This window comes from Homalodisca vitripennis, chromosome 1, assembly GCF_021130785.1.
Source record: "Homalodisca vitripennis isolate AUS2020 chromosome 1, UT_GWSS_2.1, whole genome shotgun sequence".
NCBI lineage: Eukaryota > Metazoa > Arthropoda > Insecta > Hemiptera > Cicadellidae > Homalodisca > Homalodisca vitripennis.
In genome coordinates, this window is record NC_060207.1 from 15,842,992 (window position 1) to 15,863,952 (window position 20,961).

At 32.8% G+C, this 20,961-nt stretch overlaps 1 protein-coding gene across 3 annotated transcripts in view; it reads right to left on the reverse strand.

The window, feature by feature from the left end:
- The window catches only part of LOC124357542 (gamma-aminobutyric acid type B receptor subunit 2), a 199,837-nt gene that overhangs the window by 45,493 nt on the left and 133,383 nt on the right, over window positions 1-20,961 (reverse strand). For 2 of the 3 annotated variants that reach the window (XM_046809462.1, XM_046809444.1), the window contains exon 2: window positions 2,259-2,532. In XM_046809462.1, the coding sequence (XP_046665418.1) occupies window positions 2,259-2,516 (258 nt within the window). In that variant the 5' untranslated portion in view covers window positions 2,517-2,532. Of the gene's footprint in view, window positions 1-2,258; window positions 2,533-8,771; window positions 8,865-20,961 lie in introns of those variants that run through there. The other variant, XM_046809454.1, reaches the window with a different exon arrangement.

Consider the following 20,961-nt stretch of genomic DNA (forward strand, 5'->3'; position numbering starts at 1 on the left):
ATTCCATAAGTAACATTGTTCTTAAATGGCATGTAAGCATAAACATTTCTATGTAATAAAATAAGTTTTATGTTAAAAAATAAGTGGTTTATGTTTATTTAAAAAACGTCCGGTTCCCGGTGGTCACCCTGTATATAAAGTCCCGATACACTGTGCAACTACGTGGTGGCAATATATTTTATCATTTATTTATTTTCCAGTATAAAGGTGAAATAAATAACTAGAAATATTCATACAAACCTGATTAAAGGAGCAATGAATAAAGGGCATTTTTCACGTAGAAAAAAGTATTTATAACTATAGGTTTTTTCATGATCTTTTCGATTAGGTATATTTAGTATTATTCAATAATTAGTAGATTTATTTCAGATTTTCTGACTCGAAATTAAAAGAAATTCTTGGAAGGTATCCATATTGATAGCTTTTGTATTTTATTAACGGTCAAGTTCGGATATATAATTTCTATTCCGAATTTCAAAGTTGTCTAAATTGTACATGTCGAACTTTTATAAATACTTACATTTACAAAAGAAAATACCTTTATAAATACTTACATGGTATAAGAGGTGTAGCATTAAATTGGTTCTCAAGTTTTCTCACGGATCGCACCCAACAAGTTCGAATAAGTAATCATTTAAGTTTACCCCAGGTTTTTAAGGCCGGAGTGCCCCAGGGCTCTGTTTTGGCTGCAAATCTATTCATTATTTTCATAAATGATCTACTGAATCAAGATTTTAAAGGCAACATATTTGCTTTTGCAGATGATATTGATTTTGTATACTCTGATAAAATTAAAGACAACCTCTACTCTCATATATCTCACGACCTTAATATTATTAAACAATGGTGTGAAGTAGATAAAATAATGTTGAGTACAAACAAAACAAAATATATAAATTTTGATCACAACACTTTTGATTTCCGTTTTCCAATAAGGTACCATAATGATAGCTGTAATAATATGTTGAAATGTAACTGTGCAATCATTGAAAAAGTAAACTCTTTTAAATAGGTACCTAGGTATAAATGATGATGAAAATCTAACATGGAAAGGACAAGGAAACCTTTTGCATAATCAGATAAAATATAACTTCCGTAATTTTAATTTTTTTAGAAACTTTTGTGACGTAGTCTCACTGCGTAGTTTGTATTTTGGACTAATACACTCTAGACTGCAGTATGGCATTGTCTGTTGGGCAGGTGGGTCAAAGACAGTAATTGACAAGTTGAGAAGAACAAGAATATATTTCTAAGCATTATTCTTAAAAAATTCACATTAGAATCTTCATTTCCTCTTTAACAAAACCTTAACATCCTCCCTATACAACATTTGTTCACTTTTAAAACATTACGACTTTTTTATTGCAGAAGTGGCAACAGAGGGTTCTCAAGGAGCCACTATAATATGCGTAGAAATAAACTGAGATTATTCATGTTACCAAAAGTAAACAAGTTTATAGTAAAATAATCATTCTTATATCTGGGACCGAAGTATTTTAACAAGTTGCCTACTGAAATTAAATAAATAGAAAATGTAAACTTTTTTTGTAAAAAACTGAAAATATGGCTTTTAGATAAAAAAGAACTTACTTGTTTACAAGAAAATATTTATTAAAATTATACGTATGATTAATTAAGTATCATTATATCTGGTTGCCTTTGTATTTGTATTAAATATTAGCCTAAACTGTGTACTTGTATATATGAAATCAAATAATTTTGTAACTGTGTACTTGTATATATGAAATCAAATAATTTTGTAATCGTAGTGTAGTTTTAAACGGTGTATCCATTGCAAACAAGCTAAGTCTAGGTTCATTGTAAAACATTTTAACTGTCTTATCTTATATTATCTACTGTTCGCCTCCCCCACATCAAGACACGCCACAAACACTGCAAAGCTGCACGTCAACCTTACTGAACTAAACTCAAATCTATTATATTTATAATGTATTGTAAATTTGTTAACTAGCCACAATTACTGGTAACAGTGGTTAGTAATATTCCATTATTGCCATCTCTTGTAAATTTGAATTACTGTGGAATAAACTTCATTATTCATTTAGTACTCTCCTCGAAACATTAAAACAAGGTGGCAGTAAACAAGTTATAATTGCTTTTTTAGATTCAATACTTGATAGCGTTCAATGCATCGAATTGAGGCTGTAATGTCTGTAGTTCACAGATCACATATTGTTTAGATAAAAGTACTCCTACATGTAGGCTACAGGAACGGTGGTGAAGTACGAGTGACTGACCTCAGTATCGTTCCACCACATGTGCAGGCGGTAGTTGCGGAGGACCTGGGGGCTCTCATTGATGTGGTCCACGGCTAGTTTGACGGCGGGCATGACTCCACGACCCACACTACTCTCGGGCACGTGACGGCCGAACGGGAAGAAGCCGGCGATGTAGACGTCGTGACGCTTGTTGATACCCGTGGGACGCTGGGAGCCGGCGCCTGACGCTAGACTGACCACCAGTAAGGCCACGACGCCGTTCCAGCATCCTGTCATGTCCGCCTCAACCGCACTGCAACAACCGACATTCGGAACTGGAAGTTGACCAGAAGAGTATTGAGAAACACATTATCGAATGATTACAAATACCACTATAACACATACAGTATGTCTCTAGAATAAAAAAGGTGGAAGAATTTAGAGACGAAATAAAATTTTTTGCTAAAACTACAACAAAAGGAAGTAAGGAACTTTTCACTAGCACCCCACATTCCGTTCAGTCAATACCGAAGTTAGCTGGAAATATTGTTAGGCACTATGATTAAGGGAAAGCAATCAAATAGATATTTCAGTATAAACAAACATATATTTTGATATGATAACAAACAAGATAACATATTTACTGCTTATGACAAAATAATTATTGTATTTTTAATATGGGAATTAGATAAATTATTTTCCCTATGTGATATAATAATGAGTCATAAACTGAAAAGTATTCTTTTAGCATATTTTGTTCAAAAAGATTGTCGATCCTATTAAGTACGGGAATCACCACCCTAAGATTAGATAATATTTAGTCTGAAAGCATTGGATTATTGCATAGCGATAAGATAAGGCAGTTGTTTACCCCCATCACTACTGAATAGATAAAAATACATAACACTGCGTTGCGGTACCGAATAAAAAAGAAAGGTCCAGGAAGGTTGCTTCTATTTGTACTTTTACCAGGAGAAACTTAATTTTGTCTTACCTTACTTCCACATATAAGAACTTTATTATTTAAATATTTTAAAGTAATGGTTTTAGAATCACGTTTCAAGATCTAAGGTAGCCTAGCCTAAAATAGAATGTTGGGGTGAAAAAAAACGCTGACTCAAGGAGACAAATCATTTTCATATAGTGTTACTTAGTAAGATTCGTGTGCCAGAACAATCTTGCTTTTATTTTTCCAAGCTTATTTGATGATGTAACAACATACTTAACCTCCTTTATTCTTAGATATTCTTAGAAAACTCATGGTTAATTTCAATTACTGAACAATATAACCATCCCATTAATATAAGAAAGGACCTAATGGTCCTAACTTCACACGTAATAATAAAGAGCTTAATCAATCAACCGGTAGTTTGCAAATTAAACTTGAATTTGGAGAGCTTTAGAAATAGCAATGCTTTTAGAGGTCATTGCGGATCAGCCAGACTAGATGATGCTTGACCTGAAATTCTCTTCGAATGACTGGGGGCAAAATAATGAGTACTGAACTGTAATAAACGAAGTAAATAATACGTCATTAATAATAGATTACACTATTTAGAATATTTAATTGTTTAAGGGTACAGTACTCGATTGGTTTAGTGTATCTAGCACTAGAGCAAGTTCTTTTTTAAAGAGTATTTTAATTGCAAAATAGATCTATTCGTGTAAGTTTTGAATTGAAAAAAAAAAACAAAAAATATGTAGAGGGATCTTTCATAACGACGGTATGTTGACATTACCATCTCTGTATATATTTTCGATTTGCACATTGTAGTTGTATATCTTGGTCCCAAAAATATTAGCCTACTGCCCTTCCAGAAAATATACAAAATTGTCATTCACACCAATATTTTAAAAGAAATCTTTTTGATTTCTTCATAGATAAAAGTTTATATTTCATTTACGAGTTTTTCAATGACGCGCCTTAAAATTAGCAGGAAATTAAGGTTTTTGAACTGTCTAGTTACATATACGATATTATCAATTTGGGGAGGTTTAAATGTTATTTCCATGCACATTATGTACTTTTAAATTGACTTTTACACTTACATTATACATTTTAATGACTATGTTGGAAGCACATATTATAAATGCATAATAAAGATTAGTATTCTTTTAACTATTAAGGATCAGCGATAGTGTTATATGAACTAGTAAGTCTGAATTCTTGTAATAAACATCTCTCACAGAAGGTTTTCAAGACATTGACCATTTCTAAAGTAACTGACACAAAAGCATTTGACGTTTAAATTGTTAGTCAGAGCTTTAAATTGTTGTATTATAAATGTTTATTCCTGATACTTAATGAATGCGACGTAAGTATGGTCTGGGTATCTTGCGGAAAGCTCAGATTCAAGGTAACAATATTCAATTAGTTGTTAAGTGAAACACAAGCGCTGCTGTCTCCCCCCCCCTCTTGAGGGTGCGACTCACCCTTAACTTGCTCTTGACACGCAAACTAAGGGAAATACAATGTTCGCGGCCAAACACTTGACCCAGTTCTTAACCCCCGAGCCTGAGGTCCCCCACCTGTACCTTACTTAATTGTTAAATTGGTCTCACTGTGTGAAAGAAAAAGTGAAAAGTTACTGCGTCTGCAATAAACTTGTTTGAGTGTTATATTGTGTGCTGTAAAAGTAAAGGTAGTGAAGATCGTAATGAATAATGGAATTAAGTCTCTGATTTTGTATTTGTTTGGTTATACTTTTTGTCATATCTCTCCATATGTGTTAGATAAGGTCCGATATAAAAAGCGATAAAATGTTCCTCTGAAAGGCATAAAAATACACGAGCCTACCCATTAATCACATTGAAAATATCTCGATCATTAGAATTGTTGTTTGTATGCAAATTAAATAAAAAGGTAAAAAGAATTCTTATTTCAACAACCGATGTCAGGGCCAAGAATCCCTATCCGACGCCTGGGAGGTAACATTAGAACCTCCAACGGCCGGGCAGGCGGACCGCTTGCAAGGACAGGATCGCTCAACGGGCACCCATCCAAGCAGCAGCCACGCTCGACGTCGCAATACGTATATAAGGTATACACCAATAACAGATTTATTGGCCTTTATTGTGTTTGTAGCTGTTAGTTGTTATCAAACGGACGAAGGTAGTCATCTAATTCCAACCTTATGAATGTGTTCAATGAATTCATAAATCATGAATACTAATAAATCGATTACAATATTGATGAACATCCTGAGATGACAACAAACGGTGAATGTGTTAAATTCCCATATTGACCATTTCTCATTACGTTCATATAAACATCTTTCTAGATCATCCAGTCCATAATGTATAATGTGTCGGCGAGTGTCGATAGCCCAGCGGTCAAGACGTTGGACCCCTTATTCTGTTCGATAAGATCTTCGCACAAGCCAATGGCCACAAGGACGGGCTTTTGCGTTCCCCACGAAGAATTTTTGGCAACCCTACGATACCATCTGGTCCTATAAAGTTGACTTGATTACTATTCATGATGATCAATTTATTCAATGCTTTCCAATTGGTGGTAACTTAACTCTTCTACTATCAAACTTTTAATACTCTCAGCGTTTTATTACCTATTTCATACAAATACTACGGGATTATTGTACGATAACGTTGTAAACTATTTGCAATAAACCAGTTTTGAAGTTTCTACAATAATCGCTGAAATCATTGTTGAAGTTCTCACCTCACCTTTAGTTAAACTGAGCAGCTGCAGGTTTCAGGTCTCAGCTGTTCAATAATGCAGCACCTCTCCACCTTCCTTTTGTCAAAGCTTTTACTACAGACTGCTGCTAACGACTTCTAAATGGTTTAGTTCATGTTTTCGTAAGCAAGCGCTTTTCACTGAATAGCAGTTTTATCCTGTTTATCTGCGAAAGTACGTAGATACAAACGGTGTTTTCAGTTTCAATAACGTAGGCAACAATAACCTAGGAAAATTATAAACTTCTGCTCCGTTGTGTAGGTAAATTATGGCCTGCTCAGAATTTAGTGTTTTCTTTCCACACGATTGCATTATTCTGGCTTGGGGTGGTGGATATTTATCTATACTTAATCTTGATTGAATTAAGATTATTACAAGACAAGTATTTGTTACTGCAACAAAACAATGCAGTTTTATCCCAAAATAACACTGCTATTTAAGACAATATTATTGATATAATTGCCAATTAAAAATGATCCAACTGAAGTGTTGTGTTACGAATAACAATTCGCTATTGCACGGATCTCATAAATCAGCCTGCACTTTACGATGAGCAACCTGAGTTTTAAGGGTTTCCTAGAATTCTGGTTCTCTGCTTAGAAATTCTCAGCAGTGCATATGACCACTAATGAACTAAGGACGGTAAATATCTTAAATTATCATAAGTTTTTTAATAGCCCCATTATTTCGATTGTTCACTTTGGGCTTCTGTCGTTCCTATACATTTTGAGTAAGTTTGGGCTTGACCAACAAATTTATTGCCATAGGTTTGGTCAACAACAACTATGCAACACACCTGGTCTAATATACGCAAGAAAGTTAGTTTTAATATTCAAATGTCAATTATGAATTTAGTGAACCGAAAGGTACTCTACTTCTTTTGCAGGCTACCTGATTCTCAGCGGTGTCCATCATCATTGTCGAGGAACTATTTTTGTACCAGCAAGGCATAAAACTGTCACAACTGTGTCACACAAAACGTAGTAAACGATCACAGATCGATTAGTATCAACGTAGTTTTACCACATGAGGAGGAGGAGTTTCAAACATATCGAACTGCACGCAACTAGCCGTTTATAGCCAGTGAATGTTCGGGAGCTGCCCATCATCAACCACAATTGTCGAGATATTTGGATAAAGAGATAATAGATCTACTTTACTACGGAGGATCATTGTTGGGTTGGGTAGAGATACCTTATTGATAAAAAGTGTATCAGGCCTAGACATAAGGGAAGCGCCTATTAGTTATTTCTTATTTCGAAAAACTTGCTTTCAAGGACTTCATAGTTTTAAATCCATTAGAATATATGGTAGTTTTTCTTTATAAAGTACATTCATTGTAACTAGTATACGTCTAAAATATACTTTATTGAATTCAGTGATTACTTTCAGATTTGGGCATCAAAACACTTGCTTCTTTCTGAACCAAGTCTTAAAACTTAAGAATGCTAATGGTGGTTTAGTCGGGAAACTCTAGTAACCATCAATATTTTAACAACCATATTTTAGGTTAAAGATTGCTGTCGTGAAAAATCTCATTCTCCGTATTATTCAATTATGACAAAAAGATATGTCCTTCAATAAAGGTATCATATGGAACTTGAACGCCTGTTTCGTCAGTTCAGTGATGGTAAAACTTTTCATCCCCAAACTTCTTCAAGTTGTGCTGCACCATAAGTAGTTTTGTAAAGCAGCCTACTGGGAATGATGGCCCAAGCTACGCCTGCCCAAGCGGCAGAGTATCAACAACCATCAATGCAGTTAGTGGTAGTTTTTAGACGATTGTTATCTCCGACCTTGTCCTCCTCTCGTTGGATTCGCTGCACGAGATTTCTGAAATATGCGCTATTCGGTTGTAGCGTCATTATTCATTACGGAAACATAGCCATGAGCTCAAAAAATCCTTAAATTACTAGAAAATTCCAATCAAAACATGTACAATCATGTTCACTACATCCTATATACTCTTTGTAAGCAGCACCATAAGTGTTTCTTAATTGGTGAATTATTGGTGGTCAACATTTTCACACCCGAACTTCAAGTTGAACTGCACCAAAACGACTTTGTAAAGTACTGGGAATGTATTTTTACTAGAGCACTCTACCTACTACCTATCAAATACCAGAAACCAACAATGCAATTAGTTAGCGGTGGTAATCAATTTTGTATAATTTTCTATATAATAATGTACGTACCACTATAAGTTTTTGTTTTATTTTCATAGTGGCCAATAAATTGAAAAGTATGAAATCTGAAACATAACTCTTAAACGAAATTTATTTGTATTTTATAGGAATTTCGTAAGATATATTATCTACATTATTTGCTTATCACATTACCAAAAGACATCGTTAAACTTTCCCTTTAATTGCTGTGTGTATAAAAAATATAATTTTTATACATTTTGCATTCATAAACTTTTCATTATAAATAACTAATCATATATTATGGGAATATTTAACTAATTTGCATAAAAAGATAAGGTTTTACTGGTTGAATTTAATTTAATTTTAATGGATTTGTGTATAAAAGAACTCAAAACAAAACTACATACTATTTACAGGGAACAAAAAAGATATGAGTCTTATACTCCTTTCACAGTCTACACAAACGCTCAATGCCTAGCTTCAAAGTTTTTTGATTATATTTCCACCTAACATTTTCCATAAATACAAAACTACTGAATTAACGGAAATAGACATTTATTAAGAATAATTATTCTTAGGTTTGTATAAATTGCCGTAAAGAATTAGTTTCTTATACAATGTAGGTGTTGTTAATAAATTATTAGTGTATATTATATGTGCAAACTATAAAATATGTGTATTATATAAGGTGAATAAAATGCAACTTACATTCAAGCATAAGTACAGACGTTATTGTTCGACATGTGATAACTCACTCAAGTCCAATCACGTAAGCAGTTTTATTGATTTTCGCCATACCTGTAACAGGATACATGTACGTAAATTCTTTGACATAATAAGTACTTGGTATTGACAATAAATCGATTCATAAGTTTTTAATCTCCAGCTACAAACAGCTACATATTTCCTTCTGTTAACCACAAAGTCTATCTTTTAAAATGTTTTAAAAATGAAGGAAACAGGATTTTTTTCCGGATACTTGCCATCGTTAAGTGATAAAATACAAACATTACGTTACACTACGTTTCGATATCTGCAATCTGATCCCTTCCTCCGGTGAATGACAAACCTAATTAGAATGAATAAACAATAATTGGTGTTTAGTTTTTATGTAGTGCATGTTTTAGTGTTAGTGCGCATGGAATAGACACAATATCATGGCTGTTGTTGGTTCCTGATTTTGCGTGTCACAGCGCTCTGGTTTGTTTTCTTTATTTTAACCCAGATTGTAATTATGTGTTAGGTTAGTCATTCACCTGAGGAAGTGATCAGATTGCAGATCTCGAAACGTTGTGTTAATGATTGTATTGTATCACTGAACGATGGCAAATGTCTGAAAATACCCTGTTTCCTTCACAATTTTTCCACCATCTAAAACACAATTAAAACTAAGAATATTATTAAATTGTCAAAATGACTTAAGAAAGTCTAGAAGGTCTTTATAATGGAAGTATTGCTTTATCATTAGTAAGCAATAATAATAAATTTAGATGAAAGTTCTGAAATTTTTGAATATTATATTTTTGGGAATATGTAAGGAAAGATTACTTTATAAACTGGCTATTTATAAATAACATAAATGAATATAAATATAAATAAATACTTATTTATTTATTGCTAATTCAAAAAGCCGTAGCCTTCCTAAGGAACCGAAAAATTAACAAATTCATATGTATCCAAATGTGTGTATCAAAATATGTATCACAGATTAATTTATTAATGTTCCGTTAGAAATTTACAATAGTTTCCTTACATCTGTTGTATAACAACGCCTGTATTTACGTATAATAACATCGATAATCACAAACCCATTTTAATACAATCAAACTGAAATATTATAAGTATCGGTGAAACGCGGGCGTATATTCAGACAAGGATGATTGCCTTGGTTGATTTGACACCTGTTGTGACCCAATAACTGAATAACAGATTTCAATTGAGGCCGACTTTTATCGATATGCGTGTCCAATATTCGTTTAACTCGAATGAAAGTATTTTTACAAATGCGTTACCAACTTAACAAGAAATAATTTTCGTGTTCAGTATTGTCATTTAGATTAGATCTTTTATAGGTCTAATACAGAAATACAGTAAGTGGAATATTCTCTACGGTGAAGCATAAAGTGAACCTGAATATAAATGGGACACCCTGAAAAAGATACGAGAATGAGGAAGGCTCGTGCGGCTAGACCTAATATTGGATGCAGGGGAAGCCTTGCTAAATTATTGAAGGGACATCCGAAAGGCGGCCTCCACTATAGATATCGAGCGTACCGATCGATGGCTTAAGTAATGCGTGCAAAGTCTGCACGTAGGCTCGATAAATAAATAAAAGGACAATCCGGTCCCTCATTCGTTCTATGTTTAATTGAGGTTGCTCGTTTGTACTTGATTGGACCTCGTTTTTTACCGAGTGTGCAATTCTTTTTTTATTCACTGCAAAATAGTTTTTACACTCGATGTATATTGATACATTAGTCATGCCATGTTATTTTTTTCATTACCACTTTCGTAGAGTATGTATCATTAATTTATCATATTCACTATAAATATAGTAATATAGTTTCTTTTAATGAAGTAATCTTTTGTTTATTTGATCCTTTCTTTATCATAAAATGGTTTTGTTCATAAATTTTAAACACAAGATCAATGTATAAAATTAAGGATATGCTATTGTTTACAGTTCAAAATAACATTTTATTTCTTAATATGGTACTCAATAATAACATTCTTGTTGGTTTACACATTTTGTTTTAACCTAATTTCCTATTTAAAATAATTTAAAATGTAAATTGCGATTTTTTCACTATTAAATCGAAAACAAAGCAAAATATAATATAAACAAGCTGTATGATTTATTTTTAATTTTTAAGTCATTATACGAAAGTTAAGAAGAGAGTTCAAAGTATTTTTGATATATATATATATATATAAGTTTTTTTGTAATTACACATGTTTTTTAAAAGCGGTCTGTTAAGACCCCTCCGTAGTAGTTATGGGAAAAAAACGTCCGTAGTAGTCAAGAGTTAAATGTGGTACTAAAAAAATTTGAAAGAATGTTTTTACGAACTGATTGTTTATGTTTCAAAACAACATTTAGATGAATTTAAATGAATGTTGAATATACGGGTAGATCCAGTTCACCTCTCCTCTTAGTGTAGCGTCTAGAATACGAAGCTGTCACAGACTTGACCTCTGGAATCTGGAGTCATGTTCGTCTGAAGTGATCCTGACTGAATAAAAGTCGGCGACGAAGAAGCTCAGAATGAACTTTTTACGTGGTTTTACAACAGATACGCCTAGACTATAAAATAATAATGTAATTTTGGTTAAGAGGTATTCTCATTGTCTCATCAGGTGCATAAGTAAGTGCACTAAGATGTTTCAGACATAGATATCTAAGCACGATTATATAAATATTTAGTAATTACTTGTTGTATTTCCATTACTCCGACACACTCTACAATATGTTGGACATTATTGCTGTAACTTTATGTTTCTGAGGAGATGAATCATAAACATCTCACTCAAGAAATAAGTGATATTGAAAACTAAAAGCAATTCTAGAATATTCTATGGCATTATAATATGACCGATATTGTAAACAACAAAAGAATATATTATATCAAAGTCAAAACCTGTTACTTCCCCTCTACTCTTAAACTATTTCTGTAACCCCAAATACTGGACAACGATGATTAATCAGGCATTTGTGATCAACCCTCTAGGATTGGATTCTGTTATAAGATAGATACTAGAAAAAGGTCTCTCAAGGAATGTTTTTTGTTCGTTCCCGTCAGTAGTCGGAGGCATCACTTTCAGAACTTTCGAAAACTAATGTGGTTTATAATCTTGTTCAAGCAATCATCAAGACTGAGTCATTGGTTTCATTACTATTTCAGTAGTTTTAGACCTGACACTAATTCTTTCGGTCACAAACTAAAAACATCTCTCGTGAACCAATGTTTGAAATTGTTTAATCGTTAAACAGCTGTATTGAAAAGTATTTAGAGTTGAGAGCATACAAAATATTTTTACCAACAATATCTTTCTTTGATTGTACTGTATTGCTAATACTGGAAAACCTTTAAATTAAGAAACCTTTTAAAGGGCTTTAACATATTTGTTTTCTTAACCTTGATTCCATCAACTTTTAAGAGTTACAATCGTATTTTCCGTATGCTGCATTAGCCACATACTTTTCTTGAGCTCAATGATTTGTCAGGCTGTAAATATCGAATAGAGAAAGATAACGTTTTTTCAAATTACACGGGTATTGTTCTTTATGACTACAAGAGACGGATATCAGCTTAAACTTACGTTTCCCTCGGGGAATGACCCTGTTTCGGTCTTGCAATTCCCTTCTGCGTTGCCTTCTTCGTGATTCCTCATGAATAACAAGTGAGCACTGAGCAACCAAAAATTACATTTGCATTTTAGAGGCTTTGTCCAATACTCTTACTTTCCCGCACAAACGGTGTCAATAGGCCGGTCCATATAACTAGTTCCTTTATATGGTATTAGAAGGGTTAATAATTGTAGTATTTCCACTTCTGTAGTTCAGCAAAGCATACAATGGTTGATTTGAAGGCTGCAGTATAATAAGCGGCCACCACAACAATCGAATAGTGATTATCGGATTATCGATGTTCATGAGTATAAAATCCTCGATATTCATGACTATCTAAAAATACTGAAACAAAAAGTCGAACTAAATTACGTAATAGATGTTTCAAATAACAATATAGGTGGTTTTAAATCTTAAACATTAGTATATAAACGATAAATGAAAAAACTACATATGTTTATAAAATATCACAAAGAACGCACTTACATCGTCATTGTACTTGCTGCCATTAGTTCAATACGTACAAACACATATTTACTTTGAACTAATTTTAAAACAATAATGTTGAACTGATTTACGCTTTAGGCTTTTAAAATTGTATTTGTTACTTATACTTTTATATGTAAATGTAAAAGAAATGTATTTGTTTCAGATTATATAAAATAACTACCTTTATTTAAACTATGTTTGAGCAGTGTAATACTTACGATTACTTTAGCCACTTTTTGTTCACCTTTGTGTACCTTTAACTGTAGTTTGGATCTTTTCAATACAAACTGAAGCAATTTAAAACATTGTTCAATATTTGAAAATACATTTTAAGACAATAATTACATGTTCATCGACATTGTTCTTGCCGATGTTACTAGCCAACTCAGTACGTAAACAAAATTAAAACTGCTTGCAATGATTAATTATGACTATCTATAGGTCAAATATTTTATTCGATAGTTTCGATAACTATGATTCGATTGTTGTGGTGGCCGCTTATTATACTGCAGCAAAGCAGTTGACCTAAATTTCCTTTACAAACATTAATACTGCTTTGAAACTTTCTTTCAAAGTAGCGGTATATATAAGTTGTAGCAAAAAGAATTCTTAATGAAACATGATGTGCGCCCAGGTCATCTCTGTTATAGTGGAGTTTACTAGGTGATATTATAGTGTACATATATCATGTACAACCGTACATTGATGTGATGCCTGACATGCCAATAGATTTTCTGTTTAAATTCCCGATGTAGATCCACATTTTCTTCGGACTCATACATCGTTCATAATGAGAACCATATTCTTTATTATTTACTACGGTATCAACTAAGTTCTCAGAAAAATAGAATTATATTTGTTCTTTTGGTATGGGTAATACTAGTGTCCCATTTAATCTTGAAGGAGTAGAACGATTACAGGGAGAAGGAGTGTTTAGAACACAACAAGCCGAAAGTACCTTTTTAGAAGGAAATACGTAATTGTTTTCCCTTGTCTCACGGTATTTCCATGTTAGACGAATTATCTCCATATTAAATTGTAAGCTGTTGCATAATAATCGTGATTTCCTGCAGTAAAACAGGTGAATTATGGTACTCTTTTGTAACGGCTTCGTAAGAATTTATGAGATTAATGGTAGTAGTTATTCGAATGTTTCCGCATCTCTGAAATTATTCTCGAAAAAGTAAATTTCTTTGCAAAATTGCATAACCTTCAATTGAATAGATCCTAAGACCACTGTAATAACCACTAAAACATTTAGGGCGGAGCCCGAAAGCTGGATACGGGAAGCGTTTCTTAATGAGAAACACTGTCATCATAAAAAAACATCTAATTATTGCGATTTCAGCAACGGCAACGTATTTTATAAACAAGTTTCGAGGGTGTCACATCATTTGTCGCGTAACAGACTTCTCTGAGTTGGTATGCACAATTTTGTCTATAAACACATATCGTACGTTACTATGATACATGTTAAAACCCATAATGGTACCCGTTAAACCAATGTAAGAATGTTAGTGAACGCTCAAATCCGATGAAGTGATATACATCGTTATTGAATTCTATTTTGTCTATAAACACATATCGTACGTTACTATGATACATGTTAAAAACCCATAATGGTACCCGTTAAACCAATGTAAGAATGTTAGTGAACGCTCAAATCCGATGAAGTGATATACATCGTTATTGAATTCTATTTTGTCTATAAACACATATCGTACGTTACTATGATACATGTTAAAACCCATAATGGTACCCATTAAACCAATGTAAGAATGTTAGTGAACGCTCAAATCCGATGAAGTGATATACATCGTTATTGAATTCTATTTTGTCTATAAACACATATCGTACGTTACTATGATACATGTTAAAACCCATAATGGTACCCGTTAAACCAATGTAAGAATGTTAGTGAACGCTCAAATCCGATGAAGTGATATACATCGTTATTGAATTCTATTTTGTCTATAAACACATATCGTACGTTACTATGATACATGTTAAAACCCATAATGGTACCCGTTAAACCAATGTAAGAATGTTAGTGAACGCTCAAATCCGATGAAGTGATATACATCGTTATTGAATTCTATTTTGTCTATAAACACATATCGTACGTTACTATGATACATGTTAAAACCCATAATGGTACCCATTAAACCAATGTAAGAATGTTAGTGAACGCTCAAATCCGATGAAGTGATATACATCGTTATTGAATTCTATTTTGTCTATAAACACATATCGTACGTTACTATGATACATGTTAAAACCCATAATGGTACCCGTTAAACCAATGTAAGAATGTTAGTGAACGCTCAAATCCGATGAAGTGATATACATCGTTATTGAATTCTATTTGGTCTATAAACACATATCGTACGTTACTATGATACATGTTAAAACCCATAATGGTACCCATTAAACCAATGTAAGAATGTTAGTGAACGCTCAAATCCGATGAAGTGATATACATCGTTATTGAATTCTATTTTGTCTATAAACACATATCGTACGTTACTATGATACATGTTAAAACCCATAATGGTACCCGTTAAACCAATGTAAGAATGTTAGTGAACGCTCAAATCCGATGAAGTGATATACATCGTTATTGAATTCTATTTTGTCTATAAACACATATCGTACGTTACTATGATACATGTTAAAACCCATAATGGTACCCATTAAACCAATGTAAGAATGTTAGTGAACGCTCAAATCCGATGAAGTGATATACATCGTTATTGAATTCTATTTTGTCTATAAACACATATCGTACGTTACTATGATACATGTTAAAACCCATAATGGTACCCGTTAAACCAATGTAAGAATGTTAGTGAACGCTCAAATCCGATGAAGTGATATACATCGTTATTGAATTCTATTTTGTCTATAAACACATATCGTACGTTACTATGATACATGTTAAAACCCATAATGGTACCCATTAAACCAATGTAAGAATGTTAGTGAACGCTCAAATCCGATGAAGTGATATACATCGTTATTGAATTCTATTTTGTCTATAAACACATATCGTACGTTACTATGATACATGTTAAAACCCATAATGGTACCCATTAAACCAATGTAAGAATGATAGTGAACGCTCAAATCCGATGAAGTGATATACATCGTTATTGAATTCTATTTTGTCTATAAACACATATCGTACGTTACTATGATACATGTTAAAACCCATAATGGTACCCGTTAAACCAATGTAAGAATGTTAGTGAACGCTCAAATCCGATGAAGTGATATACATCGTTGTTGAATTCTATTTTGTCTATATAGAATAGAAGTTTCAAGTAAAATTATGTAGATCAGTTTGTTTTCGAAGTAAAGTGCGGACAAGCAGATATATAGACAAAGTTTTTCCAGCCGGATAAGTGATAGGCATCGCTGACGCTCAACTAACAAATGTAAATGTAAATGTACTATTATTGATGTAGGTCTACCATCTTTATTCATGATAAAACAATTCTTCATTAAAAGGGCATATGTAGTTGTTCAGAGTTTACTGTCCATTTTAAAATTTTTTTATAGTTAGTTATGAAAATGCATTTATGTACACAGGTTGCCAGCCTGTATTGTAGGACTCTAAAAAAGACGTGAAATACCCACTAAAAACCTCATCTACACTTCAAGATCCTAACCCGGAAACCGTTTATCACATTACTTCAGGTTGCTTAGTTCTGATTGTAACCTGAGTCCTTAGGGCTCACGCCAATCTGACCTTCGAATAACTAATGTCTAGACCGCGTGACGATCCAGATCAGCCGTCTTTGTGCAGAGGATGTCCTGGTCAAAGTGCGTCAAAGAGGCTAAGAGTTCTTAACCCTCCATCCGTTTTTGCAAGTGCATCTGTTTGTGGAAGAACCTACTTACATACAGTATATCCGGTTACCGGTAAGGCGAAAACCAATAAAACTTTTTTCAGGCATGTATGCCTGAATGTAAATAGTATTTTATTAATTTTTGATACTGCACGTCTGCTATAACGTGCAAATATACAAGTACATTAGGATTATTATACACTAATAATTATTTGATTCATAATAGGATTGTATTTATTAAACTGCTAAAAATTGTACAGGAAACCAACCTGACCCTGAACTGTGTTATAGACCATAAAAAACGTTTTTTTAAGAATTAACTAAATTTTTGTCTTTCGAAAGTAATGCGCACACACACACACACATATTTATATATACTTTTGAGTTCTTGAATACACAAACCCTGAAAGGTTTTGCAAAAGAGTAAACATTTTCTAACGCTCAACCAATTAAAGGTGTTTTTATATGTCGTCATGCCATAATATCTCATGAGTAAAATCCAATACTTGTGTAAAAATAATGTTGTGTACACTCTAGGATACAGTAAATGTTCAGAAACAAAACTGTAGAGACCTAGCACCTACAGTTGGTTCTCTGCAACAGTCCAGATATTGCAAGGATTGTAAGGGATAAGTAAGGAAACACTAGAAGAGGTTTGCAATTTCCTGAGTTTGTAAAAAGTGTTAGGAGGCGATGGGCATGGCACGGAATAATCCCAGACACCTGTAGCCTTCAGGAAACATAACCTGCGCTCAATAAGCTTGCGTGTTGGAAGTCATTTAAAGAAAGTTTCTTGATAAGACCCGGTGTCGAGTCGTTCCTTTTCCCCTCTTGTGTCAATCATTCATATGAAAAACAAGCATTTTCTACTCATAAAGTATATACGGTAAGTTTATTTATTAATTTACAATATAAAGTTCAATCATAAATAAATGCATTTAAATGGAAAAATCTAAAACTAGTTTTAAAGAGGCTCGTACAAGTTAACTTTACTTTGACGCTAATTATTACACGTTTTACAACATGAACTTGTCTAAAAATTGCTTACTACGTTTTAATTTACTATAGTATTTACTATATTTTGGATCGAAAACTATATAGCCTTGGAGCCAAGAACTAACTTGCACTGTATAAGCAAGCATACAATCTCGTTCTCTTTATATTTACAGAGGAAATATTCCTAAGAAAGAAATCGATGGTCAGGTATTCTAACTTTGGGGCAGGTCAAAATGTGAGGGTGTCGAAAACGTAAAAATTACGAAATTTAAGTTTTTTCCAAATTATATTTTTCCTAGCTTGATACATTTAAAATCGACGATGAAGCACATAAATAATAGCTGTGCTTTTAAACTGTAAATTAGCTCTCGGCTCCTCGAATATTAAAGCCTATTTACTGGGGAAATTATACTATAGGAGCAGATTTTCATTCATGTGATGTAGCCACCATCATAAAAATGAAATTATTAATTTAAGTTTAATGTAATCCCATCAGATAATTTAAATCTTAGATCTTGAAACCTCGCCAGTGAAAGCAGACAGTAGATGGCACGCCCTTAAGTATAGACTAGCAACAGCCCATGCTTTCTTCTAATCAATAATTAAGTATTGCTTACTTGTGTGGGGCAACTCTTCAAGAATTATAGACATTTTAAAATTTCAAAAAAAGTCGTTACAATAATTGATGGTTCAACTCCATCTGATCATTGTAAGCCTATTTTTAAAATATTAGAAATAAATACAGTAATTAACCTTTACATATTTGAACTGGCTGTCTATTCCTTAAAAAGTCATAAATGAAAATATACACTCATACAATACCCGCAATAAAGATAAAATTAGTTTTCAGCACTGTCGTTTAAGTAAGTTTTTAAAAAGTCATATAATGTGTAAGAAAGTGCATAATAAATTAGTTTCCAATATAAATAAATACCCGCAACAAGTATTCCAAAAAAAAAATAATTATTGGATTTTAAAAATCCCTTCTATAGTTTTAATGAATTCCTAGAGCTTTCTGACACAACTTTTTAATGTAATTTTTTGTCCTGTTATTGTTACCCTTCGATTTTAACCATATGTTTATATTTTTGTTATTATATATGTTATTGTAAATAGTTTGTTGATAATTTAATAGTTTATTAACAATATTGATCCAACTGGAAGGCATCATTTGTAATTTGTAACTGGTTCAGTATATTTTAAGTTAACTCAAACAATGATTTGTTTCTAAATATTGTGACAAAGAGTAGTATTTCGGCTTATTGACAATGTCTATGCATGTACAATGTCTACGACAATAAAGAATTTGATTTGATTTGATTGAACACGTAGGGAGCCCCACTAGTTCAAACAGTAGACTAGACCCATCGGTCCACCACAATATTTCAAAATTTGCGGTTACTGCTTTGCCACTCCTGGACTCCTGTAGGTTTGCACAGATTTAAGTGACAAATACCGTTTTGCCGTACCCAGTTTAGGTTGAGCTGGAAGGTATAAACCAGCCAGAAGTGAACCCTCCAAGACTAGATGCTGGGTTAAAATAAGAAATTCTACTCGTACTTCAGTCATTTTAGCTGTAGTGTGGCTTATGTTTAGTTTTAATGTTTGTTTTTCAGTTTCTGGTTATAATTATTATACAGTACCTATTTTTGTTTATGGCTGTATATTCATACATAATTGTGAAAACCATTCTATCCTCAAAAACTTTAACTGTTGTTTACACACCACTAAGTTAAAGAGCGCAAGCTGAAACACCAGGACCAAAGAAAATAACAATTAAATAAACGGGTACGTTTTTAGCCTCCTCACCCACAAAATGGCATAAAACGTGGGTAAAATATGTAACTTCTTGGTCCTATCGACAAAGATCCCATGTATATTCTAAATAAAAATGTTTTAACTAAATATAAGGTCTGCATACTTTGTGCTAAAGGGTGAATAATGTAAAACTATTATATTTATGTCATAATACACCAGTATCTGTTTTAGTTCAAGTAATCGCTACATTTTATGTCATACTCGTACATAAGACACCACTAAGACTGGATGAGCTCTTGCCATATTAATGTAATGAAAACACAGATCAATCAATAATCCAAACTAATTAATTTGTCTAAAGGCAACTTGGCAACATCACTTTCTAGCGGACGAGGATTGGAAACTTTGCACCGACGCCGTCGCCATCTGACATACGTGAATTCCTGCTAATGTACAGTAAAATTATGACAAATATTTTATTTTAAATCATTAGTGGTAGATTTTACTTTCACCGTAAATTCAACTATCTATTGTTGGAGTTTAAAAAAAGATGTTAATATTTTTTTACTTTGTTATCTTTAATTTGACTTCAAGGTTCCTAACCTCATAACATCCATCTCGCTCCATCACATAATGGCTTTGCTGAGGTTGCATACAAACTCTTCACGTCTATAAGTCTTTTTACAAGTCTACATGGGTTCTTATGTACGTTAAAATGCCCATATGATTGTACTCATTTTTGTTACAAATTTATTTATCCTGCGATTCTCTTGTTGTCATGACGTTTGGCGGTAAGAAAAATTAAAAGTTTAAACACTCAACCAAATAATATGGTGATATGCGCCATTATCGAAATAAGTGGTAATTATACAGTAAAAAGGCTTCGTGAAAATTTTAAGGTTTACAAGTCTGTCCGTTCTTGAGATTTAGTGCTGACAGACAAACCAACAGAAGAACGGAACGAAAGAAAGACATTTGTTCTGCTCCTCGAGTGCACCCCTCCCTTGATTTAGCAATATAACAAATTGTAAAATAATGTTGCTAAAAAGTAGGTATTTTTCAAAATTAGTCTAAAGTAGTTTTAGTAAATCGTACCAAATATTCAACGTTTAATGTATAAAAAAACGATCACTTTTACAACCAAAAATAAAATTTCTACAAAATCTAGAATTTTTTACACCTAAAAATGAATTTTATATTTTGTTAAATAAAAGTACTTTTTACAAATATATAAAGTAAGTCTTTAGAGGCAACTGTTTGAAATGAACAGACACTGAATCACATAAGACAACTGAGTTATTTACACAGCTGATTAATATTATTTCTCTAAGGAGGAAGCGATTAAAGTTATTAATATAGTTTCATGGCATACTCTCATCTCATTCATCTCCGATTCATACTCATCTAACAATAGAAAGCAAGTGATGAATTACCAATGTTTGGAATATTATTATTA